The sequence below is a fragment of the Pogona vitticeps genome, chromosome 1 (genome assembly GCF_051106095.1).
Source record: "Pogona vitticeps strain Pit_001003342236 chromosome 1, PviZW2.1, whole genome shotgun sequence".
Classification (NCBI taxonomy): Eukaryota; Metazoa; Chordata; class Lepidosauria; order Squamata; family Agamidae; genus Pogona; species Pogona vitticeps.
The window spans coordinates 178,640,812-178,668,422 of record NC_135783.1 but is presented as its reverse complement, the minus strand read 5'-3'; the positions used below and the strand labels follow the sequence as shown (position 1 = coordinate 178,668,422).

The following is a 27,611-nucleotide window of genomic DNA, read 5'->3' as shown; positions in this document are numbered from 1 at the left end:
TTGCTTTGTATTTTTCTTTCCTTTTTTTTTTTTTGGTCCAGTTTGGCCACTGTACACTGCTCAACCATGAAAATTCACTCAGGGTGCAGAAGTGACAAACATTATTTGTATGCAGTCTCTATCAGTGGGTCATACATATGAACCCTCAGCAAGTTTCACTGAACCGTGATGCAGCTATGCTTGCTAGATTGTAACCAGTACATTTAATGTTCAGTTTACTGCTTTGACTGTCAATCAGATCTCACAGTAATAAAGGACGTAACAAAATTGGTAGAAAATTAATAAGCCTGGACAAACAAAATAGTTTTCATCTGACAAGAAAGTGGGAAGTTCAGTGCCAAGCTAGTTATTCTGCACTGACTACTCTGCAAGTAGAGTACCTCCCACCAAAAAAGGACTGTGCCATCTCAACACTTGCCTGTTCTCTGAAGGCAGGAGATTTGGAGAAGAATCTTCTGAGAATAAGTGTAAAATTTTATTGTCAATCACCTTGTTCTGTATACATATGGGCCTGGGTGGGATCATGGTAAAAGAAACATCAGGCTAAATCCAGTTAATCCATATAAGAGTAGATGGATTAAACGGGTAGACCTTATTAAATCAACATATATGTAAGTCCCATTGATTGAGTGGTTCTTTTGTAATTTTAGGACTTCAGTCCTAGAAGTTGACTGGAATCTCTAAGGCAGAATTCTGAGTCTGGGAAAGGAGAAACCCAAAAGATGTTTTTGTACTACCATTGTGTATTCACTCGACATGGTTTGGCTGGAAAGGAAAAGAAAGGAAAATGCCCCCTCAGTTGCACTGGTCCATGGGTGAGTAGTTCAGTGAGATCCTTCCCCCATAGATCCTAGTAAGTAGTGAGACTAATTTATGGACAGATTAGTCTCACTACTTCCCAAAAAGCAGTGCAACTGAAGGGTGTTTCCTTCTGCTTTCCCAGACAAAACACAGTATCTTGGTTGTTTTTCTCTCTCCTAGCCCCAGAAGTCTGCCTGGGGGATTCTAGGTGACTTCTGGGACTGGAAGTCCTAGAAGTATGAAAATCTCATCATTATTGGTGCTAGCCAGATTACCTGTCAGAGCGCCTTTCCCCAATGTCATCTGCCTGATCACCAGATCTCAGGCCAGGCTCCTCCGTGTAGCCACCCCGAAAGAGGCCCAAAAGTCATCTGCTAGAGGTAGGGCCTTCTTGGCAGTAGCACCTATGTTCTGGAATAAACTCCCAGAGGATCTGTGCCTGGCCCCCTCCCTCATTTAGGAGGCAGTTAAAAACACTACTATTGAGGGACGCCTTTCATGTTGACCCCGGCTGAATGCCTCACCTCCAGTTGGCTCACTCCGAAGATTAGTTGCAGCATTAAATTTTTAGACTATGTTTTTTTGCTCTTCATGCTGTATTTAGTTCTGTGTAGCTTGTTTTAAGTTTCTGTAAACCACCCAGATGAGTGCTTCAGCACTAATGGGGTGGTATATAAATCAAAGTAGTAATAGTATAGATAATAATTGGATTTAGTCCTTTCATCTTTAGAAGAATATTCTCACCTGAGAACTTTGTAGTTTTTCAACTTTATGCACCTAATCTTGAAGTCCCATTGAATTTGGTATGTTTACTGCAAGCACCTTTTCACTTAACTCACTGAGCGTGTTGCAGTGGATAGAGTGAGGGACTAGGGCTCGCTCAGACGGCCTGGGTTTGAATCGCTGCTCAGCCGTGGAAGCTCGCAGGGGGTATGGAACTGGTAAAGCCACTTCATAAATATCTCACTCACCTTCAGAGTTCTATGACGGTAGCTATAAGTTGCTTGACTTGACAGTACATAACAACAAACACCGATTCAAGACAGGTATGAAAGAATGGCTGTCAGATGTAGTTATGGGATTCTAAGTGTTTTTCCCTTAGACTTTTAAATAGGCCCCCAAGATGTATATTAATAAACTAGTTTTTGTTTGTGAGAACAAATGCAAGCTTGACCAGGTCTCCAAGCTGTTAAAAGTGCGGTTTTATAGAGCATAATTGCAGTGCTCCATTACCAGTGGTAGCATACCATATATTTACATCCAGTGAAAATGAACGGGGAATTGGACTTGAACAACATCATCTGCAAAAATGACTCGTTCCATGTAGGACTGAAGCCAGGCAGAGAAAGGGTTGAAGAGAGACAGGCATTCCTTCCAAACTTTCATATCAGTTTGTTATTATCTGTCTTTTGAGCACAGTAACAGAATACATGCAATTACCTGTACATTTTTACCCTTTTGATGAACCACTGTAGTGGATACAGTGACAAGATTCAGGACAACTGGTTTCCATACATGGCCATGGAAAGGCAATGAAGGGGTGGCAGGCACTGGTAAAACCATTCTTTAAGTATCTCATATCCCTTGAAACCCCTATTTAGGGTCATCATGAATCAGATGCAACGTGGCAGCATGCAATGTGACATAAAAATAAATGGATGTTTCTAGGATGTAAGGTGTTAAAATATTTCAGAATAGCATTATATGTTCAGAAAATGAGAGACAGTACAGTAGGTTAATGTACCCAACTCTGCCAAGTTCTCAAAAGTGCTGTTGTGGAATGCTACTTTGGTTATTGTCCCTATGGTTATGTGATAACAGCCTTCTGATGCATGAGAGCACTTGGTGGCTAGTGGCAAACTAGCTGTGTACGTGTTACTTTCGATGCAAACTCTCTCTGATATGGCCACTCCACCACATGGAGGAAATTTTGAGAAGGGGCCCAGCCTCTCCCATTCATCTTGTCTCCAAGGTGATTAAATATTGAAACCTCTCAAAATGGGTTTGGCAATAGAGGACACACACTTGAGAAGGGAAATAAAGGTTCAGAATGACCTACTGCTGAATAAGGAGGTAAGTGGCACACAGGAAAAGAGAATTGAGTGTTAAAAGTTCAGGTGGAGTCAGTCTATACTAAAAGTCCATGAACTCAGTGCTGCAATTGTCACTCTATGTTGGGATTACATCATAACGTATCTTGACTTCAACAAAGCTTTTGACAAAGTGTCCCATGATACTTTGATTACCAAAGTAAGTGTGGGCTAGACAGAACAACTGGATCAGAATCAGATGGATCTCCAGTTGGTTACAGACTTGTACTCAGAGAGTGCTTATGAATTGTTCCTTCCCAAGCTGGGAAGAGGTAAGAAGGAAGGTACCATAAGGCTCAGTCTTGGGCTCTTCAACATTTTTATTAATGACGTAGATGAGGAAGTGTAGAGAATACTTATCAGATTTGTGGACGATACTAAATTGGGTGGAAAGCTAATACCCTGGAAGACAAAATTCAAAAAGATCTTGATAGGCCCAAGCACTGAGCTGAACACAACAGCATGAAATTTAACAATGGTAAGTGCAACATTCTACACCTAGGAAAAAGAAACCAAATGTATAGTTACAAGATGGGAGATACTAGGCTCAATAGTATGGCATGAGAGTAGGATCTTGGAATTGTAGATTACAAGCTGAATATAAGCCAACAGTGTGATATTGCTGCAAAAAAGGCAAATGCTATTTTAGGCTGCATTAACAGAAGTATAGTAGCCAAATCCCATAAAGTGCTAGTTCTCCTCTATTTGGCATTGGTTAGGCCTCATCTTGAGTACTGTGTCAGTACTTGAAGAAGGATGCCAACAAACTGGAACAAGTTCAGAGGAGGGTAATAAGGATGTACATAGTACTGGAAATCAAGCCTTGTGAGGAAAGAGTAGAAGAACTGGGCATGTTTAGCCTTGAGAAAAAGACTTGGGAGAGATACAATAGCATTCTTAAAATATTTGAAAGACTGTCACACAAAGGAAGAATAGGATCAGTTCTGTCTTTCCAGTGTGAGGACATCACAGGTTACAAGCCATGATGGGGATGTATAACCTCCAGGCTTAAAAGGAAAGTACCTCAAAATGCCAGATGCAGGGGAGGGGTATTGGAAGACAGGTATCTAGTTGTCCCGTGTGCTCTCCGAGGCATCTGGTGGGGCCCCTGTGAGATACAGGAAGCTGGACTAGATGGGCCCTTGGCCTAATCCAGCAGGACTCTTACGTTCTTATGACATGTAATAATCGTCTCAAATTACTGGAAGCCAGCTTTGGGCTGAGTATCAGGAAAATCTAAGTGTTAGAGAAATGCAACAATGGAGCTAATTGCTTCAGGAGGTGGTGAGCGCTCCAGCCCAGGAGGAACTCAAAAGGAAGTTAAACAACCATCTGCCATAAGAATTTGGATTTCTGCATTGAGCAAGGGGTTTGACTCAGTGGACTGCCTTATAGGCCCCCTTCCAAATCAGTTATTCTGATTCTATGAATACTGGCTGAAATTTTTTAAAAGTGTGTACATATTTTGTGCAGAGCAATATTGTTTCCTGCTGCTAGTTTTGAGTCTGCCTAGAATCTGCCTATGTAAACAAACAAAAAAGTGGTCACGTGGTATAAAATAACAGCTTCCATTAAGAAGTACAAAGTTGTCTTGTATATTTGTCAGCCTGAAATATTTTTTAAACAGTTTATTTTATGCAACTTGCATTTCCTTTTTTTTATGCCTGCATTAGCACAATACACAAACTAAAATTATTTTGAGGGAAACATTGGCCATCCTTGGTCTGCTGTGAGAAGTCTCTGCATTGGGACAAAAGCTGTGGTGGGGGCATGTTCCTTTCGTCTTTTGTGCACTGGTGTCCAATTTTCTGAAATCGAATGTTAGATGATGTGAGAGATCAGGCAGGGCAAAAGGGCAGTCGTGTGTCTGCTTTCAGAATTTGAAATTCTGTGGCCAAAGGCTTCTGCGTCAAACACATCTCTGCACCCAGTCATGCTCTCCCTTTGAGGTGAACGGCTAAAGCTTCTTACAAGGGACAAGCTTTTACAAAAAGCAGAAGAAAAACAGTGAAGTATTTGGCAAACAGTGCTGGACTAAGATTTGCGGGACTTGGGTTCAAATCCCCACTTGCCCCCCAAACTCACTAGTTTTCCCATGGCCTCTCTAGTGCTTTTCTTGCTTCTGTACACAGTGCTGCTGAAATGAAGCAGGCGCTGAGACAGTGATCTGAGAAACTTTCATGCACATTGGCAAAAAAATTAATAATCCTGGATCAGCAGGAGACCTCGCTGGTGATTAACAAATTTAGCAATACAGTTGACTCTGCTCAGCTGGAAGCCTGTCACCAGTTCTATAAGAAAGGTGGAAAGATTCTTATGAAGAGGAGTCTAGGGATGGGCAATCTGACACCCCCCCCCCGGTGCTGCTGAACTGCAACTCACATCTACCATAAGCATTGCTATGGTGAAGGATGATGTGTGTAGGACTTTCAGCAACATCTGGATGGCCAAACGTTTACCCGCTCCTACGGAAAGCCTGGCAATGCAAGTGTTAACTCATTCTTCCTAAAGTCTGATATCATGATCACCATGGATCCTGGACACCAGCTCTTGGCCCTCTTCACAAAACCCTCTGCTACTGCTTAGCAAAACGTCCTTGCTTGTTTGTCCCCCGTTCTCTTCCAGAAAGAAAACATTCCCGTAATTTTTTTGTCTTCTATTCACCATAATCACAAACTAGAAAACAAAACTATGTTTGTCTTCGTCTTTCTTCTTAACTGTGCTCATTACAGGCTCTTCTTTCATGTTTTCACAAAATGTAGCATGTTCAGCTAAACTTAAAAGACATGTTGTGTTCCATGAACTGTTTGTCCCAAAATGGAGGTGGTGGTGGTTGTTTTCCTTTTTAAACCACTTTGGACTGAATTGGTGTGTGTCTTGTGGTTCTTTTTTACTGTCCATGTGTAATTTCATACAGAAGCTGGAGTTTGGGTATAGAATTTAAAAAAAAAACAACCCTAAAGGTTATGATCTGCATCTTAAACAGTCTTGTACGAGCAGTACAAAAGGAATATGTCCTGTATATTTTCAGAAACATAAACCAGCTCAGTTTTTTTGTACCAGCGAGAGAATGTCCTAATCATGGTTACAGGAATCATCTTCATGCATTTTATTAAGATGAGTGTCTGCAGTTTATTTATTTACACTTAAAGCTTTTTACAGAATCAACTAGGTCCTTTTTTTAAAAAAAGCCTCTTTTGGCATGACACTTTAAATCATACTGCAAGTAGTATGCAGAAGCTTCATTTCCACAAGGCACAACTGAAAGAGCAGCACAACCTAAGCATGAATCCGACATCAAGTGCAGCGATTTAATGCCCTGGTTGCTTTCCTGTTATCTACACCCAAAGCTGTCTCACTGTCACAATTTACAACCTGCTTCCAACCCATATTAAAAGTTCACTCGAGATTCAGTATATACATACTTAATTCTTTTAATACAACTATTTACACACTATAACTACATGGTGCAATTCCGTCTTGTAAAATATTAGTGTACACTGTGCCTTGCTTAAAGGAACCCTGTCAAAACAAACAAGTTCCCCTTTACAGTTTCTGCCTTTGGACTACAATTTCAGTCACTGAACATCTACATTTTTCTCCTTACCTTTTGTTTTTGTTTTACCATCTAGTAAGATGTTTTCAGCCTTCTAGTAGCAGAGTCATCTTCCCTAAACCCTGAAAATTCCCCCCTGCCTCTGATTCATTAAGATATTGCTCTTACGGGGTCACACTGGGAAATGTCTCAAACAGGCAAAATCAGAATCAGAAACAGCCTTTCATCTAACTGTGATCCGCAGCAGCCTACTAGAGCTTTGACGCACCAACCTTTGCTGTTTATCTGACGCTAGAGACAGGACGGGCACAGGCTTGGCCGCCCACAAACTGCACTCGGGTCTGGGCCAAGAGTTTCCCAATGACAGCAAGCCCAGTCTAGCCCACGCAGCTGCCCTAAAAGCGCACTTCAAGCAGGAGCTGCCTTCTTTCCAAGTTGTGTTTTTCTCTATCCTAAATGTTTTGTACAGCATGGGAAGTTTCAAAGTAAACATGAAATGAGAGCTGAATTTTCAAAACTCACCTAGCCTGGCCTGTTCTATGAGAAAAATAATGTTTTCATTGACATAACGCCCCACTCAAAAATTATATATGGGTGTGTATGACTTGGTGGGGAATGCAGTAGTTCCCCACCAGACAGCTCCGGGCAGCCGATATGGCTCTGCCTTTGTACAACAGGATCTGAGCAAGGAATGGAAGGATGAACCGCTGCACGTTCTCCAACAGAACTGCCACACCTGTTAAGTCCCAAGTGGTTGATGTGCCTCCCAAAGGACGACTGGTCATCAAAAACTTGGCCTTGCAGGTACCAATACAGAAGGAGCAAGCTTCATTCCTCAGTAATTTAAATTAAGTACTTTCTATCCTATTCACCAATCCGGCTGGGGACGTAGGCTTAGCTGGAAAAGATGGCAAATGCATTTCTAAGGATGCTGGCCAACATGCAGCAGCCAGGGCCAACAAGGTCACTGAACCCTAGCACAGTCTGAATTAGTAGCATAAAGAAGGGACATCTTCTCAACTATACTTTAAAATCAATAAGAAATAAATTTTGCTAAGGGTGTGAGTGGAGATGTTGAACAAATTATTTCTGAGTACACAAATGTGGGGGGGGGGGAATAGAATTTTGCCCAAGCAAGCTCATTCAATTCATGGAACAGAAGTATGACTGCTGTTACTTTGGGACTGTGACCTGCCAACGAAAGGGAACAGACTTACTGTTAACACCAGCGGCTATGGAGAAAAAAAATCACAACAGATTATTGATCCTCAATATTCAAGACAAAATGGCCAAATTGTTTTAATTTGTGACACCTGCTAGTGACAACTGTCTGGGAAAGGTAGCCACACAAAGGTCAAATTCCTATTGCTTAATACAGTAAATCACACTAGAGTAAGCCCATTGAACTGGTGAGGATTTGGTGAGTCAACTCCTCCATAAGTTCTATTGATTCAAATGGACCTACTCTTAACTGTGACTTACTGTACTATATATTCAATCCATGGAACTTTCAGGAGAATTGACTCACACACTGATTCAGTACGCCTACTTTAATGCAACTTACTACACTACACAACAGGATCTGGGCCAATGTGTACATTAAAGTTAAAAATGGGAATTGACATGGTTGGTCAGTTTGTGGCCCTCTAGGAACACAAGTCTCACCATCCCTCACCGACAATCATCTTAGAATTGCAGAGCTGAAAGGGAGGCTATGGATCATCCTTTGTAGCCCCTGTCAGGGAGGTTAGGTAGCCTAAGGAGGATGAGAGTTGCATTCAAACAGCATCTAGAAGGCTACAAATTGCTCACTTGCAGCCAAAGGGAGTCCAGTCACAATATGTAATCCAGATCGGGAGTTCCAGTATTTAGATGGAAGTAAGGCTGCTGCTCAAAATTGCCAGCAGAAGGAAAACAAGGGACACCACAGAGATGCAGGAGCAGACTGAACGACTCTGTGTCCTTGTTCTAATATGACCGACAGCAGCTATCAAGCCCATAGCCGAAGTTCAATCCTCGTGAAGTTTGCAGTACCTGAAGGGGTGAGCACAAGCTGCACTGAATCATGGGGCTGGAAGAAGCCAGACCAGAATCACAGGCATTCTCTGCCTTCAAGGCTGGATCTTCCACCCACCACACTGTGCCAAACAAGAACTGAGAGCATCGCCTAATAAAAGGCAGGAGGTGTATCTGTGCTACATTAAAAAGTGAACGCAAGGAGCCAGATTCAGATTCCTCTTCAGATATGAAGTTTTAAAAAAAAAAGCTGTTGGCAAAGCATTCGTTCATCTTGGTTTGAAGGTCAAATTTTATTTGCTCCAAGTTGTGGCCTTTGAGGGAGAAAAGGAAGATGTGTTGGAAACTCACATTTATTTTTTAAAAAGTCAGTGCCTTTGCAAGTTGAAATTCTCCCTTGCCATGAAAACCTCCTGAAGGAAGAGTTGGCACTTACTCCTTCCTCGCCCAACACCTGGGTTCTAGTAGAGAAGCCTTTAAAAGCCTTTAGATCTCTAACAGACCGGGTTCACGTGTGTATTTTAACCAGTAATATCTTGTGCTATTTCGAACAACAAAAATTCAAACACTCTGTGCTTCAATGGATGTTGTAAAGATAATGAAGAATCATGGTTACTTAAAGTCACACACCTGTACTATGAGCTAACCTCAGACATACGAACATCAGATGTATATACCTAAACTGCAGGTACATACTCAGGGTTGGGTGCTGCCTATGTAGACTGTAACTGCAGGTCACACTTTGAAATGTAAAGGTTCTCCCTGACATTTTTAGTCCAGTCGTGTCTGACTCTAGGGCGCGGTGCTCATCCCCGTCTCCAAGCCGCAGAGCCAGTGTTTGTCCGTAGATGGTTTCCGTGGTCACGTGGCCAGTGCAACTATGACATGGAATGCTGTTACCTTCCTGCCGAGATGGTACCTATTTATCCACTCACATTTTACATGCTTCCGAACTGCTAGGTTGCCAGGAGCTGGGACAAGCAACGGGAGCTCACTCCGTCGCGCAGATTCAATCTTACGACGGCTGGTCTTCCGACCTTGCAGCACAGAGGCTTCTACGTTTAACTCACAGCGCCACCATGTCCCCTACACTTTGTACATATCTCACAAAGCAGATGTCAGTCCATAAAAATGTACAGCAGAATACACGTATGAGCCTGAAAGCACCATGAGGATCTTAGGCTGTCATACAGCATATCAAACACAGCTGTTTCAAAAGACGGAAATATCCGTCTGTAGAGTAATGAAATACTTTACAAACGAAGCATGTGTTGTCACAGTTTTAATGTGCAAAAACGAACAACCCATAGAAACTTTGGGAAATGCTTCTGAAGTTCTGCCGGTGCACTTTTGCTTGCCTTTTATGACATCAGGCAGAACGGGGGAGCACGGCTCTGTACAGGCCAAAATATCACCTGTATGATGCTTTCAGCCTTGCCTTTATCCTCCCTCTGCGCCATGTGTGTGTTTAACATTTGACACTACCAGGGCTAACGGTCATCTGCTCCAGGGACTAGATGTGACCTTTCCGAGCTGCACACTCTTTCGCTAAGCCCAGCTAGCAGCAGCAGCAGATGTGGGACCCCTGGAGTCAGACAAAGACTGGATTCTTGTGTCATCTGGGCAGGACCTCCAATCCGTGCTCACCCTGTGTTACAGGAAAGAGCCGTGCTGCCACATGGCCCTGAGCTAATGCAAGAGGCTGTCACAAATGTTCCCTCTTCCTCCTGGATTCAGTAACCCAAATTGAACCCAGGGGGAGAATGCTGGAGAAATATTCCAATGGCGGGACTAGCCGTTTCATACCGCCGTAAAGGCCATCGCTCTACCAGACAGAAGCCTCAGACAGGTAGACTGGTGGGGCATTTAAACACTCCCTTGAACTACAGAACCAGGAACGCTCCAGAAGAGAATTTCATGCCAAACTCAAAACACCAGGATTCTTTAGTAAACACAGCATCAAAGAGATACAACTACGTAGCTCAGATACACCTCTCTACAGCGACACTTAAGCAAGATGCTACCAGTGAGGTATGGATGGAGATCCTGGAAAGGTTGCAACCTTTAAAGTGCACAGTGGAAGCAGTCAGAAAGCAAACAGGAAAAGAAAGAAAGAAAAGATTATCTTGTCAACAGAAATGCACCGGCAACTGCAGAGAAAGATGCTGTCTTTCTCTTTCTCAAGTACTCTAGGTGTAAAATGAAGCACAGGCAAGCCTTTTTACCAAAGTCCAGAAGTATATTCCACTGAATTCAACAGAACATACTACCAGGGAAGCATTTGTAGAACTGCAGATCCAGTCGCTCTTGGTCTTGGATGATTTTGAATTAAGGATATATTTGACTTTCCCGTGTAAATGGAGAAATCAGCTACAGTGAAAAACATAGCATGGGAAGCAATAACAAAGTTTCTCCTGTATGTCATCTTTATGCCCTGATGATTGCAGATGATAGCGAGCCATCAGCACAGAAACTAGTGAACTAGCCCATAAGAACGCAACCCTCTGCTTTTCCTGGGTCACAGCAAATTCCTTCCAATGGCAAGACTAGTTGGTGGGGGAAGGGGGGAGAAAAAGCAGTCTCCGCATGGTACACAAGTGGGCATACGGGTCTGCCCACCCCACCCTCCAGGTACACACAAGGAAGCCAAAGAGGTTGGGCCATTCTCAAACCAGCCTCTCTCCCGTGGGAGAGCTGCCCCTTGGCGTACACAGTTGGAATAGATTCCCATCTTCTTTTGCAAAGCAGATGCAGCAGATAACACAGGCAAACTTTCTCCGTGTAGAATTAAATGGCACACACTCTGCACTGGAAGAGTAAGGAAACCCCTTCTTGCCACCAGGTGATGTAGTGCCATACTGAGCATTGTTCTAGGATAGTGGCAGTGGGCAGGGAAGGGTGAGCTGGAAAAACTGCTGCCAGGAAAGGTGGGGTATAAAGCAGAGAAATGAATTAAAAATAAGAGCTTAGGAATATTTTGTTCTGGACTCCTGTTCCCAGAAACTCCCCAAGGGCAGGAGTCCCAGAGAAGTAACTTCTCCCATGTTTGGCTGGCGGGGTGGTGGGAGAGAGAGGGGGGACCACTCCATTTCAAAGGTGCTGGAGGCCGTCGCTTCAGAACCTAAAAACACGCTGGCCAATATTTGGAAACAGAAAGCTATTGATGGTTCTTGCTACCATGACTTAAACAAAAGGGATGGAGAGGCCAGTGCTCAATGTGAGAAGAATGATTAACTGTTTACGTGAAGGCGCTGCATTTGGGAATGCCACCGCCTTCAGGAGCCTGGGTTGGAGTTGGAATTAGCCTAGCCATGAGAGATCCTACACAGGCAGATCACCAGCAGGACCCTCTGTCTCATCTCCGAGTGGGGTTGAGGTTTCTGTCTTGCCACCTTGTGAAGGAAGCGCATCTCTAAAGTGCAAGTGCTACACGGATGTAGTGAATCGGTTTTCTTTCATTCAGCAACCAGTTTTTTTGACCTCTTTTTCCTGCTTTGTTTGGGTGGTGACTAACTAGAACAGCAGCAACGGTTTCACACAACTAGCTCAAGACTGTAGTAGCAACAAAGCCTCATTTTCTAAGAGTGGAGAAGGCTCCCCACCACCACCACGAAAAAAAAAGAGGGCTCCACTCTGTTCCTGTCAGAAACAAGAGCCAAACTGTAAAACTTGGCACCAAAGTACCATTGTTCCAACAAACGGCAGACAGAAGAGTAAACAGAAAAAAGAAAAAGGAGGAAATGGTGCGTTAGGGAATCAAGACATGTCCAGCGCTGTTCAAGGCTGCAACCCTAGGCATGCTTCTGTGTCAGTAAGTCCCAGTTACACTCAGCAAGACATACTTTTGAATAACCTTGCGCAGGATCAGGCTGATCGCCTGCCAAAGCAGAGAGCGACCTGCTGAAGTCACACCTGGTACCGTTTGGGTTCCACAGGGAACTGGCTTCCACATGGAGTTTGTAAAAACCTGTTCTTTGTTTTGCAAGACTAACAGCATAACCCTATATATGCCAATTGAAAAGTACTCGCAAGGCGGCTTATTTTGCAGGGTTCGTTCTCATTCAAGGCATGTGCTCTCATGTCCCATATTTATGGTTTTTGTTAGCAGAAGAATTAAGAAGTTACTTTTTGGACTACAACTCCCAGTATCCCCAGGAGTTGCACTCCCCAAAAGCAGTAGCTGGTGAGTGGGAAGGCTCAATTCAGATGGGACAGGAAAGAGATCGATAATTATTAGTGTGTATAAAAGCAGCCCATTCAAATAAGAACTCTAAACGCGCAGTTCCATTTGCAAAAGTGAGAAATTAGACACGAAGGCCGCGAGTGCAGCTTCTGTATCTGACAAGACCCTGCGCAAGTCTCGCCATCAAAACTGGAAAGTTGGCTACTGCCATACTATCTGGGGAATCCTGGCAGCTGGGAATTTGAGTCCCAAAAAGTAACTTTCCCCCTCTCTGGCCCTTCCTCCTTTCATTCCCAGCCTATCCCTTGAAACAGCACAGGAGAGGAATTAGCACTCACACCCTGCATCTTTACGAGGCTGCCTGGTATTCAGTTTGGCCAAGGCACGTATAAAAACTGATGATGGTAGACTTTATGCCATCCAAAAATAAAACTGGAATTTGGACTCTGCTTGATCTTAACTCCACAACCCACTCATTTCAAATGCAGAACTGCCTTCTTTAGAACTGCTCCTTCTTTACATTTTAATCTTCCAGCGCATGGGCATTATGGATACAGACAAGAATGAAACACTGCTGCCGAAAAGCAGTGAACAAAATATGTGTGCCACAGTTCATCTACCAGACTTAAGCAATTAGTTCTCCAACGAAACAGTGGATGCATCTGAAGAGCCAAGCTAGGTAGTACCTGGAACATGAAATGCTGCAATTCAAAACCGACTCACCTGGGACTTTAGTTCTGCTAAACTCAGCAGGACTCACTTCTGACTAGGCATGTCCATGATTGCTCTGTTATGTATCCTGAAAAGGGCGGAGGGCTTGTTTAATCCTCCATCAGAGCTTGGAAAGGTTACTTATTGGACTACAGCTCCCAGAATCCCTCAGATAAGTCACTTTTCCAAACTCTGATCTCTTCTTCTTCTTCTTCCATTTGCCAGCTCAAACTTGCCAATCCTCACCTGCTCTCCACCAGTGTGAGAAAATGATGGGGAGCTGGGGCACCATTTTGAGAGACTAAAGAAAAAGGAGGGAGGGCAGCTAGGCACCCCCTCCCCCTCCCTCTCCTCTAGTCAGAACTGCAAACTCCAAGGGCTGCTTTTCATTTTAAGAAGGGGAAGCCAAAACACAGCCCAGAGGGATCTCTCCTGCCACGTGCAGCCTGGCCTTAAGCAGTCCTTCCTCCTGCATTCTCAAGGAAGGATGCAAGCAGGCCCAAGGGTGCAGAGGGTCCTATTTGTAAAGACTGCGAATCTGAAAACTGGGTCTCCTCCCTATTCCCCATACAGCCAGCCCTCCTTTCAAACTCTGAGATGAAGCCCAGAGTTCCATGACAAGGAAGCCGAAAGCTCCAGGATGGTTCCCAGAACTTTTCCAGTCGGGAGTGGAGCTGTGCCATGCTTCCTTACTCCCAACGGGGGTGACTGAGCAAAAGGTGCTTTGTTATACATGGGACAAAGGGACTTGTTTGTGGTAGGAAGCGGAACTGGGCAGTCCGGTCCGGGCTGTCAGAGCCGTGTTCGCTTCGCTGTACATGGTGGTGCTCACGGGCTTCCCGCTCCTGCAGCATCTCCCCGTGAACCGCTTCCAAGACTCCAGAGTCTTGCCCGACCAAATCCAGACCCCCGAGGTGATCCCCACCACCAGACACATGAAATACTTCAACATGAAGACGGCATAGTCAGGCTTCAGCTTGCGCTTCTCCCCGGGGCAAGAGCAGTTCTGAGCCGTCTCCCACCTCTCCCGGTAATGCTGCTCGTAGATGTAGCAGGCCACCACAATGGTGGCAGGGACGGTGTAAAGGACCGTGAAGATGCCTATGCGGATCATCAGCTTCTCCAGCTTGTCAGTTTTGGTGCCTCCTTGTTTAATGACGCTACGTATCCTGAAGAGGGACACGAAACCAGCCAGCAGAAACATGGTCCCTGTGAAAAGATACACTACTAAGGGAGCCAAAACAAAACCCCGGAGTTTGTCTAAGTTCTGGTTGCCCACGTAGCAGATGCCGGCCACGGGATCCCCGTCCACTGAGCTCAGGGCCAGCACAGCAATGGACTTGATGCTTGGGATAAGCCAGGCAGCCATGTGGAAATACTGGGAATAGCTGGCAATGGCCTCGTTCCCCCACTTCATCCCAGCAGCCAGGAACCAGGTGAGAGACAAGATCACCCACCAGATGGAGCTGGCCATGCCAAAGAAGTAGATCAGGAGGAAAACCACAGTGCAGAGGGCAGGCCCCGTGGTCTCGTAGTGGATGTGGTTGTAATCTTTGTTGCAGGCCACGCTGGCATGGCCCACGACCAGCCGGATGATGTAGCCAATGGAGACAAAGAGATAACAGGCAGACAAGAAGATGATGGGGCGTTCCGGGTATCGGAACCTCTCCATGTCGATGAGAAAGGTGGCCACGGTGGTGAAGGTGGAGATGAAACAGAGGACCGACCACAGACCGATCCAGAAGGTGGCAAAAGTCTTCTCGTCTTGGGTGAAATAGGGCTGGAAGCAAGGGATGGCGCAGTTGCGTACGTGGCCAGTCTCAATCTTGTTGTACAGAGGGTGGGTTTCTTTGGAGATGAAAACCAAGGGCTCTTTGCACTCGCACACCCTCTTGCAGTCCCCGCCGTCCAAGGGGGTGAGGTTTTTGCGGGTCCCTTTGACAGCACGCATGGGTTTGGTAAAGGACGGGGGCAAGGTGGTGGCCTCCGTCCGGTTGTAATCCATGCACAGCATCTCCGCGTCGCCCAGGACTGGCAGCTTGTCGCAGTTCATCCTCTCGGGCCAGGCAAAACCGTACTGCCTCATCAGAGGGGAGCAGCCGGCCTTGGCCCTCTCGCACACCGACCGGCAGGGCGGCAGGGGCTTGGAGTAGTCCAGCAAGCAGATGGGGGTGTACATGCTGCAGAGGAAAAACTTCAGGTCGGGAGAGCACTGAATCTCCACCAGGGGCCAGAACTGATGCACCTCCAGCCCGGCTTCGTCTTGCGTGTCGTGGTTGAACTGGTTGGGCATATAGGTCAGGTTGTAGCCGATGCCTTTGCACATGGGCACCGTGATCTCTTGGCAGGCGATGGCTTTGGAGGCGGCGGGCACCGGGGCGGGCGCTCCGAGCAGGACCAGCAGGAGACTCAGCAGAGCCGCCTCTCTCGGGACGAGGCGAAAGCCGGCCATGGCAAGCCCGCGGGCGGGCGGGCGGGCGGGCGGGCGAGCGAGGGCCCTCCTCCCGCTCTCCCCCGGGAGATCCTCAGGCTCGGAGGAGGAAGGGCTGGCGGCGGCGGCTCCAGGTCGCTTCGCCCGGGGCAACTCTCACCGCCCACATGATGAGCCCGCCTCGTCCCGCGCCCGGAACTTTCTCTCCCCTCCGAGGCTCTACTTCTCCCACTGCTTTCCCTTCCCGGGAGCCCAAGTCCTGAAACGGAGGGCACCGCGGCTCAAAGCTGGGCGCAGGGCGCGCTGCTGCTGCTGCTGCTCCCGCCGGGCAGGTGCCTCACGGCGGATAAAACCCGACGGAACCGAAAAAGGCCAGCTCCATAACACGCCCGCTCGCCGGCGGCTCTCGCCCATCGCGGGCAGGTTCCCGCTCGCTCGCTCGCTCGCCTCCAGCCCCGGAAGAGTCCCCGGCAGCGGCGGCGGCGGCCGCGCTCTCGTTCAAACTCTCCCGGCGGCGCGCTCCGAAAGTTCCTCCGGGGAAAGTCTGGCGTGGGAAGAGCGGGCGCGGATCGGGGGGCCCCGAGCCATGCAACCGGCGGGCCGACACGGAGGCAGGGGAGGCAGCCGGTCGGACTTTCCTCCGAGAAGCAGCTGCCGGCGGGTTAGCTCGGCGGGGTCCCGGAGCCACCCGGGGAACTGCCGGCCGCGTGGAGCCGGCGACGAGCCCGCATGCCGCCTCCGAGAGGGTCCTTGACCGCCGGGGCCCGGCTGAGCGCCCCGTCCTGCCACCGACCGACCGCGGCTGCCGGCAGCCCCCCGCGGGCTGCTCCGAGTCTCCCGAGGGGGGGGCAGCCCGTCAGCCCGCGAGGCGGCAAGCGGGAGGCTCGGCGGCGGCGGCGCCCGCCTCGACGACGCTTCTTCGAGGGCAGCCGAGCAGCGCCGCCGCGGGCGAATGGAGCGCCGCGCCGGAGCCACCTGCGCTCTAATGCCGGGGCGCCGCCGAGACCGCCCTCCTTCCCTCCCTCCCTCCCTCCCTCCCTCCTGGGCCCGCCCCCAGCCCGCGCCGGAGAGCGCCCGGGGACCCGCCTCTCCCTCCCTGCCTGCCTGCCCGCCCGCCCGGAGAAGGGCGCCGCGTGGGGCCTCCGACGGCCCGCCTCGCCTCGCCTCGCCTGGAGGCGCGCTCCCCGCTGCCGCCTGCGGGGAAGGGCTTTCCCACCACCACCACCACCTCGGCGAAAGAACCGCGTTGCCGGTCGGTGCGCTGTGAGGGACGCGGGGACGGGCGCCCGGGTGGGACGGCTTTGAATCCGGCTTAGAGGCGCTCCTGGCGTGATCAAGGGCTCCGTGAACCCTCCATGTTCAGTGGCAGTCGACCTGTAAGCAGGCGTTGCCGGGAATGGGAAAGAGAGGAAACAGGTGGGAAAGAGGAAGCCTTTTATTCTTAGCCCCTGGTTATGGACTTTCTAGGAACACTGGCCTGGTGTGGGGTTGTTTTATCAGGTCCAGTGGAGGCTGATCTCTGGGCTGTGCCCTCCTTACAGACCTTACTGACCTAGGAACCTTTTTGACCTAAATCACATCAAACATATGCCTGCATTCGCTTGTTAGATGCCACACGCATGCTGTTACTCTGGCCGCATGCCATCAAGCCGTTTCCCACTTACGGCAACTATAATAGGAGTTTAAAATTATATGAGATGTTCTAGGAAGGGTTTACTGTGACCACCTCCTTCCCCACCCATGCACTTCTATGGGTGAGCAGAGGATTGGAACCCAAGCCCCCTAAATCCTATTGTGGCCACTACACACTGGTTCTCAGGCTGAAGTAGACCCACTGAATCAACAGGACTTTCTTTATAACAATGCTTATCTGCATCCAATAGGTTGGATGGGCCCAGTGTAGGCTGGGCCTAACAGCTGGATTTGGGCCATAGATCTTCAGCCACACACGTCTTCTTCCCCTTGCCTGTCATACAGTAGCATCAATAAAACTAAAAGATAATTAAAAGTTCAGCCATTTGCCCGAAGGAGCTCACACAGTCTAAGTTTTAACAGGTGGGAATGGAAAGTAGAGGGAGGAGAGGAGAGAAAGACGGGGATAAATGTGACCCAATGTAGCCTTTGGTATTTACTTGTATGGACTCTTGCTCCACTGAGTGCGATTAGAAGGGTAGCAGGCATATTCCTTCTCAGTTAGAACTACAGTCATCATCAGTCTTACCATTGAATATGCACATGCAGTGTCCTTCATCCCATTCGCTGTTACTGTCAAGAAATTGCAGAGTACAGGCAACTAATTATTAGTAATAAATTCCTTTCCTCAGGAATTGAAAGTATGCTAAACTGCGGTTGTAGCTTAATGAGGGAGAATTTTCCATTTACAGTAGAAAAGTAGCACTCATGTTATTCTTAATTTAATTGTAAGTAGTTTAAACAAAGAAATACTTTAAAAGAACTAACTACAACATAAAGCTACTGTATGAAATTGTTAAGGATTTTTCCATATCTTGGTTCAGCCAACAATCAAAATGGCGACTGCCGCCAAAAAAATAAAAAAGAAGTGATGGTTGGAAAGGCAGCTGCGAAGGAACTAGCAGAGGTCCTGAAGCTTAAAGATAAGGTGCAGGGGATCAGAACCAAAATACAGTCATGTCCCGCTGGACGATTACCCCTTTTAATGACGAATCTGCTTAACGTTGAAGTTTTGCGATCGCAAAACAATGTTTAGATTGGGTTTTTTCGCTTCACATTGATCGGTTCCCTGTTTTAGGAACCAATTATTCGCTTTACGATGATCAGCAAACAGCTGATTGTCAGGTTTCAGAATGGCTGCCGGCTTTCAAAATGGCCTCCCGCTGTTTTCTAGGACGAATTCCTCGCTATACAGGCACCGAAAATGGCCACCATATGGAGGATCTTCACTGGCCGAGTAGGTATTCAGGCCATTGGAACACATTGAACAGTTTTCAATGTGTTTCACTGGGTTTTTAAATTTCGTTTGACGACGTTTACGCTCTACAGAGATTTCGCTGGAACGAATTAACGTCATCAAGCAAGGCACCACTGTATTCCTTCTGTTCAGGGATGTGATAATTAGCCAACAAAGAAAGCTGACAGGGAAAAAGATCAGCTCATTTGAAATCCAGTGTTCATAGACTTTCTGGCAGTCCATAAGCGTTCATAGAAAGCTTATGGACTGCCAGAAAGACAGGTAGAACTGTGTTCTAGATGGAATCCATCTCAACTCTCACTAGAGGCTGAAATGACTGCCCTGAAGCGATTGTACTTTGGACAGGTCATGAGAAGCCAAGAATCACAGGAAAACGCAATAAGGCTAGGAAAGACAGAAGGTCGTAGGAAAAGAGGACGACCGAACATGAGATGGATTGACTCAATAAAGGAGCTGAGGGTCTTGAGTTTGCAAAACCCGAGCAGAGCTGTCACAGACAGGACCTTTTGGAGGTCACTAATGTGTATGGTCACTGTAAAAACTGGAAGTCAGCTGAGGGCACATAATGACACAACAACAAAAAAATTACAGCAGTAAATACTTCTTGGGCATGGCACTATAACAACAACTAAGAGTAACTTTCTAAATTAATTTTTATCTTGTGCAGCCTGTCTGTGGCTTCATTTGAGCAAGAGCTCTGACTGGAACATGTCCTTCACAACATTTCACCCATTTTCAAGGAAACAAACCCAAATTAAAGCAACATGACTTACCTATGAGTAACTTGGTTAGGACTGAGCAGTTCGGCTAAAAAATAAATCCCATGTCTTTTTGCTCACTGTAGACCATCCAGCTCCGATGTTACAATGGTGGCCCGGTGGCTGTGGAACAACCAGAGTTGTTTTACTACAGTCTTCAGAATTTCCCAACAGTGTTCTGATCAATCAGTGGCTGAGCGATAGGATTAAAATGACGAGAGGGCACGAGCGCAACAGCATCCTGGTGATGCCATGGATCATAGAGCCCAGGCCTTTTAGGAAGTAAATTATGGGATCTCCCACTGATGCCCCCTTCACATGGATCTAAGGGAGCACAGTTCCTGAACTGGAGGTACAGGGTAAACCCTCCAGTTCCATTCTCTCAGCCTAATCTGCATCACATTACTCTAACATTACTCTATGCTCCCTGAAGGAATCATGGTGCTCACTCTCTCTCACACACACACACAAACACAAACGTACACAAACACACACCTTGGGATACTCTTTCAGGCCAACCCCAAATGGAAGCTGCAACCAGAGAAAGATAAGGATGGTAGCATCCAAGTGAGGTTAGCCAAATCAACCCTATATTTCTTTTCCCCCAGGCTTGCTTGGAAAGTAGCTCAGTAACCTTTAACCTACCCACCACTGTGACTAACAGACATGCACCCATTTCCTGTTCTATATCCTGTGCTCCAACTAATGAATAAGGGCTCATTTCTACGGAACAGCAAAAGGCACTGGAAAGGAATGGTCGGCTGCAGGGGGCCCTTTGGGCACTGTGGTTTTATGATTCCACCTTCCCAATTCTTTCAGAAAGCAACTTTTTTTGTATTGACTCCCAGAATCCCCCAGCAAGCAGGGACTATATACATCAGTGGTTGGATGATTCTGAGAGAGGTAGTGAAAAAAATATCTTTCTGAAGCTCTGTGTCTTTTGGGGCCACTTTCCAAAAAGACAAGGCCACATCCATCTTGAAGGTTGAGCTGCGGTTCCCGTCACATTTTGCCCAAGCCCCCTCACACAATTTTGCCTCTTTTTCCTCACATGGACTTCAGAGACCTCCAGAGTGGAATAATCAACCTATTTAATCAATTTTTAAAAACATAATATTTATATCTACTGTATATTGTTTTTCTAGTACTGAGTTTTAAATTATCTTTTTTCCCCTTTTGTCATGGGTTGTCTTGATCATTTTTTATAGTGTTGTCTATAAAATATTGTAAATAACTAAAATACTTGTTGAAAGGAGTTAAGCCAATCTGTTGAGACTGTTTGTCCAACAGCTCCCTGGAGATTAAAAGCACTGGGATGGGGGATAGCTTCTCATGGAGCCTGGTGACAGTGGAGATACATTACCATGACTATATTGAAATGAGGCAGGACATATACAAACAAGTGTTTTTAGTGGGAAAAAGAATGTCAAAATAATATTGGAATCAGTACTGTGCAGAAAACAGTTGTCCCTCTACTACTTCTACCATTACTAGTACTTCTGTTTCTGTGGCCAGGGCTAGGAGTGTCTGAAATACGAGTATGTAGCATCTCAATTTGGATCTATGTGTACTTTTTTGTACACGGCTGCTAGTTATGGCTGTGGTCTAAATGGAGTTTATTTACTTCAACGTCTAAATAACTTCCCTCACTTCCATGTAGGTATTCTAAGGAGAAATAGGGCAGGGAAATCGCCCCAGAGGGAGACCACAGCTGCGATACAAGGAAGGCCTTAGGAATGGACCTCAACAGATGGGAAACCTTGACATCTGAGCGTTCAGCCTGGAGGCAGGCGGTGCATCATGGCCTCTCCCAATTTGAAGAGACACTTGTACAGCAGGCCGAGGCAAAGAGGCAGTCATGAAAGCAGCAAAATCAGGGAGCTGGACAGGGGACAGATCATATTTGTCTTCAGTGTGGAAGGGATTGTCACTCTCGAATTGGCCTTCTCAGCCACACTAGATGCTGTTCCAAGTCCTCCATACAGAGCACGTCACCATAGTCTTTCGAGACTGAAGGATGCCTAATGAATAATGAAGACTGGTAGTAGCTACTCCGAATTTGGGTGCCCACTGTTCTGTCACCAAAATGGAGAACAAAAAACACCCAAAAGGTGGACATTTAGCACTAAAGTTGCATATGCTAATTTAAACTAACATATGCAAATATCATAAGTAGACATTATTAGAGATGGGCATGAACTGCCACTTTCGTTCATTTATGAGCCAAAGAGGCTTTTTGGTGGTTCAAAGCTCCACCTTCTCCAGCAGGCACCCAGTCAGAGGCAGCGCCCAGAGGAGGTGGGGCTTTGAATTGCTGAAAAACTGTCCAGCTAATAAATGAATGACTGAGCCAGTAGTTCATGCCCATTGCTAGACATTATTACTGTAATTTACATAGAAGTACACAATCACTTACCATATTGCACAATGTTGGGGCACAGCATTGAGCGACAGATAGGATATCAAACAAACAAAGCACTCTCTGAAATACTTCCTTGTGTTTTCTGAAAACATCTATCTAGAAAAAGAAAAGCAGAGGTCATTGTAATTCTGTTGAGACATCTAGCTAAGCAACAATCAGCTTTTTCAGAGAAATAATCAGAACAGTGCTTCTAGAATATTCACTCCTGGGATTGACCTCACATCTCACGTTCATATAGAACTGACACACCAAGCCATGTTGTTCCTGCTGTATAACAGTGTGTGCAATTTGCTACTTTTATTACAAAATGACTCCCCACCCCCAAGATTGTTTTATTTTTCAAAAAACGAGAGGGCTGATTAGATACTTTTGTTAGTCAACACCTCTACTAGACACAAAGATCTAACTTCAGGAATTTATTACGTGTAATAGTCCAACCTCAACGTCTGATAAATATGATTTTTGGAGGGGTTTTTTCTTTCCCCACCTTCCAACAGCTCTGATAAGGAGCTCTGCAAAACTCAAAAGGTAACTTGTTTTCAAGATTTAATTGGTCTAATAAAAGTATTACTTTATAGCCAATGTAGTATAAAGCATGAAGTATCAGATGCCGAATCAAGACTTGGTTATAAATCCCTGCTCAACCAGGGAAAATCCTGGGAGTGGGGTGGCCACTTACAGGTCACCAAAAAAGGAAAGGTGGAGGACTGTCCTGCCTAAAAGAGCGTACGGCCACCTATACCAAATACTTTTACACCAATCTTATGTTAGTGGGATTCAATACAATAACATGTTGGTTACCTTTTGCAAATCGGGGGTGGCGGTGATGGTGGTGGAGGATGTGTAGCATTGAGGATAGACGCACACCCCAACAACAGTTTCCACCTTTCAGGGCCTGGCGGTCTAGCCTGCCCCAATCCTTTGCAAAAGATTAACCAGGAGAAGGAGCAGAACACTTGCTTCCTTCCTAAAATGTGTATCCCCAGAAGTCTATTTAAAGTTACCAAGGACCAAAGATCAGAAGGCCACACAAGACGCTCCTGGACCTTGGAAGGCTGAACTCCTACCTCTGCCTCACCCACCCCATCGTGTTTTTTATTTGTAAACTAGAAGAGGGGAGGGCTCGCATCCCTCAGTGGCCAAAAGTAACCCATACAAAGATTAAAACAGGGTGTAAGAGGGCCATGTGTTGCCGAGGGGGCACAAAACATGGCAAAATGGCATCCAGAGGGCCCTTGGAGAGCACAAGAATTTCTGAGTCAAAAAGTCATTTACAGGAAGTCTGTAAAATCCCTCTATGCAGTGGTTTCCAACCGTGGATCATCCAGGTGTTCTTGGGGCTGCAACCTGCAGAAGCCTTCACCCCCAGCTGTGCTGGCTGGGGTTTCTTTGCTGACCAAGATCATCATCTACTTTTCGTATTATGCCAGTTCTTGGAGGAGGTCAGTATTTCCAGCAGGCCCAGGAGGCAATTTTTTGTGTCCCCCCCCCCCCGGACTCCCTGTGAGTCATACCACTAAAATGCCCTCCCGAAAAGGAGGGATGGAGAGGAAATGGAAAGAAAAGAAACCAGAAGCTGCTAGAAATCCACTTCCAGTTTTGAAAAATGGTTGGGTGTGTGTGTAGTGGGAGGACTTTGGCCTATTTAAAAAGCCAATCACCACCTCCTGGGGATTTCCGAGAGCTGCTGTTTACCTTTTTGGGAGCAGAAAAGGAAGAGTCTGGGGGTGAAGTGGCTTCTGCTACAAAGAAAAAGCTGCTGTGCACTTTGCCCATTCCTGTCTGTGAGGGAAACCGTAATTTTAATGCTGCATTTTGCTGTGTCCATAAGCAACTGGTGGAGGTGCACGCAGGATTCTTGGACCTAACAAAAGTCCAGCTGGTTGAGACCCCTAAGGGCCTGTCTAGGCTGCCTTCTCATTTATTTTGTTGGCTAGTCAGACAAGAAGTCTTTCAAGAAGATTGGAAGCAGTGTTGACAAATAGTGACCCAACTCTGTTTACTGGTCATGAGCAGCTGCTTTCCATTACCATGGGAATCGGGGAGTGGGGGGATGGGGACCGGAAACTCCCTGCAATCCAGGGATAGGCAACTGTGGCCCCCTGGTTAAATTTGGGTTGCATTTCCCAAATGTTGACTATGCTAGCTAGAACTAATGGAAGGTGTAGACCCACAACTTTGCAAGGACTGCACTTTGCCCCCCCCCTCTCCTTACCTACAGAGTCATCATGTGTGTGAACTTGTCCCATCACTTTTGATTGGCCAAGCCATTGGCTGACTTCAGGAAAATAACTTTTTTTTTGACCGCAAAATTCTCCATACATTCATAGCTATGGCTATAGCTATGCTGTTGGGAAAAGTATAGTCTAAATAAATAACTTTTGCAGACCTTCGTTATTAGAGTCAGCAAACATCATCCTGGAGCAGGAAACTCCATAAGCTGATTAGGCATTTGCTAAGTTTGTTCTTGCACTGAAAACTTTTCTGCATCGACTGCACATCTATTAAAGAGACGGGAATCAAGAGGAAGTGAGGAAGCAGCCATGTCCCTTCTTTCTTTTTTGTTTCTTTTTCGAAAGGAATTCTTTTGCAACTGTGGTTCCAGGGGAAAAGACTACATCCCCCAGATAAGTCACTGCCTCCTTTGGCGACTGACCAAGCTGGTGTCTTACCTACCATTCTGGCCCTGCAGCCAGTGTATGCATCTAATGTTGAGAATTCAGTCTATGCATTTTACTCTACGTACATCTAGCCTTGTTCCCACTCTGGAAATGTTAGGAGAAATCTGTGAGCATTGCAAGAATGAAATATTGAAAAAAACCAAGGGCAAATTGGATTGACTTCTAGGAAGAAGTATAGGTCTGTCTACCCCCATAGCTTTGATGTAATGTGGGGTGTGTCCCTGTATTGTTTGCTGCAATCAAGGCCTGTGATGAGGTGCTAATGATCTTCAGCTTGCAGCTCTTTTGCACCCTGGTAGTGATGCTAAGTGCCTGTAATTAAAATGGCATTTGGAAACAGAATTGCTGTCAAGAGTACATTTTGATGTATAGAAGCCATTTGAGTGAGACTTTTGCTTCATTGCCACCTTGAAGCAGTAGAATAGCTATCAGAAGGCAATCTCTAGACTGCAATATCATTTGATGATGATGATGATCATTTTGTTAGACAGCTCAACACAGGATGTATGGCTCTCTTGCTACTCATATTCTCTTTAAATAGCTGTGTGTGATGAGACAGGCTAGGCTGAGAGACAAAGATTCTGACCCACAATCAATTGCCCAGTGAGTTTCATGGTGGAGAGGAGATCTGTGCCTGGACCTCCTGAGTCCTGGTCTGACAGTGTGTCCGCTACAAGGCACTGTTTTATATTTTCTCTCCTCTACTGGCCATTGCAGATGATAGCTGGGAAATGGACGAGTTATTGCTCAGGAGTAATTATATTTATAAAATCAGTTTGATAGCACTTTACATGTTTTTCCTACTTCTTATATGCAGCTGGGAAGAAGCTACATCGGGATCTGTGGTAAACTGGCAAAGGATTATCACTCCTTGCCCATCTAACACAATAAGGTGGTGAATTGATAATATATCAGTAGCAAGACAGAGACAGACACAAACTGACTTTAGCCTGCTAAAATGAAGAAAACCATGTGCTGTGAACACAACTATGAAGACAAAACAGTGCTTTCCCATCCATTCTATGATGTCTCCCTCCTCCATCTTCTTTATGTGGATATGACTTTGGTAAATCTCAACAGTCAAGTTTAAAATGCCCAGATAAATTCTGCAAGCTGGTAGACAGTCCAGCCTGAAACAGTGAGGTGAAATCAGCATTCGATCACTAGGAAGAATAGTGATCTTCCTAGATCCAGGACTATTTTCTTGACATTTGTCACTCCATGCTAAATCACGATGAAGATTCTTAGAACCATCTCAACCTGTGTGTGCTATAATCTCTCACTGAGATCAGTGTTTATATCAGTGTAGACCTTCCTTTCAGTAACTGGAGGTGTCGGAGCCATGCAAACAGCAGGAATAAATCATCTCAAGCAGCCTCCTCCAATTTTATCTTCCATATATTTTGAACTACAACTCCCATTAACTCCAGCCAACAGTGCCATGTTCAAGGTTGATGGGAGTCATGGCACAGCACATCTGGAGGACACTAGATTGGGAAAGATTTGTTCTAAAATTATTGACTTTGGGAACTAATAGTTCCTAATACTTATCAGCATCCTCAACTTCCACCACAGTTTGCACTATGTTGTAATGCACACAGTGACGATTATTTACTGACCTTGTGATGTACTCTTCCCCCAAGACATAAAGGCTAAAGTTACTTATTCACCCAAGCTGACCTCAATTCTCCCTTGTCCTGCAGTAGCTAAATTGGGCATGGCCAATAGAGTTGTGGCAAGAAAGAAGTGTGTGTGTGTGTGCGCGCACGCACACGAGCTGTATGTGTTGGAGATTGATGATGCTATGTTGGACCATCAACTCTCTGTGCCAGCAATCAAAGATTTGGGGAGTGCTGCCTGAAAGAACTTCAGTCAACTAAATATAAAGCTGCAGTAGGAATGGCAAGAGGTGTCGGATTAGGTGCCAGAGGTCCTTTGGAGAAGAAGTCCTCCAACAGGGGTTCTCAGCTTCCTATCCCTGGGGATTGGAGGGGCTGAAAGAGCTGAAAGTATCTGAGGCCCACTGGTTACAGAATATTAGTACAGAGGCAAAACTATGAAGATGATGGTGGCAGACACAGGCAGAGTTTAGCATCATTAGCCGACCATTGCTGACACCGTTTTACAGTGATATCTGGCCAGCGCCATTGTTGAAGATGGTGTGTGGGGTAAAATCAGGCCCCCTTCCCTCACCAGAGCTAATCCTTCTTTCAAAATGGCAGCCTTTTTCGCAACAATTATCTCCTAGAGTGAGTTTCTAGTTCAGCTCACCTTAAAGCAAGTACAGACATTGCCTTAGGGGGTATATGGCAGGCACAGCCTTCTCATTTCAGGCAGAACTTGCTGATCTTGGGGCTTTAAGTAAATCATACTTCTTTTTAAAAAATCGCCTTCCCCATCTTGTCATTTCTTTTTCGCATTATGTTTTCACATGCAGCCTGTATGTAGCCCGCCCCCAGCTGCCAGTTTCTTTATAAACTTCATAACATTTTTTAAAAAGTTTAGGCCGCCTTTTGAGACAAAGCCAATTGAGTTGACAAAGTGCGTAACAAGAAAATAGGAGACCAAGTTAACAACTGTTCACTTCATGTCTTCACATTTCCCCCCCTTCTGAAATGCTCCATCATTGTGCCTGCCTGTCATCTATTTCCTTCCTTTCTCCTCTGCCCTTTCCCTTTTCCCTGACATTGTATGCCACAGCCTTCCGGTCTAATCAGCCCCCACCACCACTCCTGTCTATGCCTGTGCAGTGCTCTCCTCTGATGATGGCCTTTAGAGAATTATATTCACCTGGTCTAAAAGGGATTTACCTGCTCTGAATACACTTCCGCTAACTATGGATCAGAATAACCTTACTTCTGCAAGACTTGCTGCTTCTCAAGAGTTCAGATTCACCTGCCATTGAGGTAAGCTAGCCTCTTCTTATGGAGGAAGACAGGAGTAGAATCTAAACTCTGGCGATTGTGGGTCTCCTCCAAAGAAGTATGCACCAGATTCGTTTATTTAAAAATC

The 27,611-nt window shown here is 46.1% G+C and overlaps 1 protein-coding gene and 1 long non-coding RNA gene across 2 annotated transcripts; both read right to left on the bottom strand.

Moving 5' to 3' along the window:
* Positions 1-1,983: 1,983 nt before the first annotated feature.
* LOC140701704 (uncharacterized) lies at positions 1,984-27,611 on the bottom strand. Its single transcript, XR_013538145.1, has 4 exons — positions 27,456-27,611; positions 21,913-22,014; positions 19,512-19,619; positions 1,984-4,699 (listed from the first exon to the last, which is right to left on the bottom strand). It is a non-coding gene; the product is annotated as an uncharacterized LOC140701704 (long non-coding RNA).
* On the bottom strand, positions 6,079-16,751 carry FZD5 (frizzled class receptor 5). Its single transcript, XM_020780766.3, has one exon. It carries the CDS (start codon positions 15,807-15,809, stop codon positions 14,085-14,087), a length of 1,725 nt encoding a protein of 574 aa, XP_020636425.3. The 5' UTR covers positions 15,810-16,751; the 3' UTR covers positions 6,079-14,084.

Bases quoted from the DNA above. Each gene is read 5' to 3' on its own strand.
- FZD5 (XM_020780766.3), bottom strand. From the start codon at position 15,809: ATGGCCGGCTTTCGCCTCGTCCCGAGAGAGGCGGCTCTGCTGAGTCTC.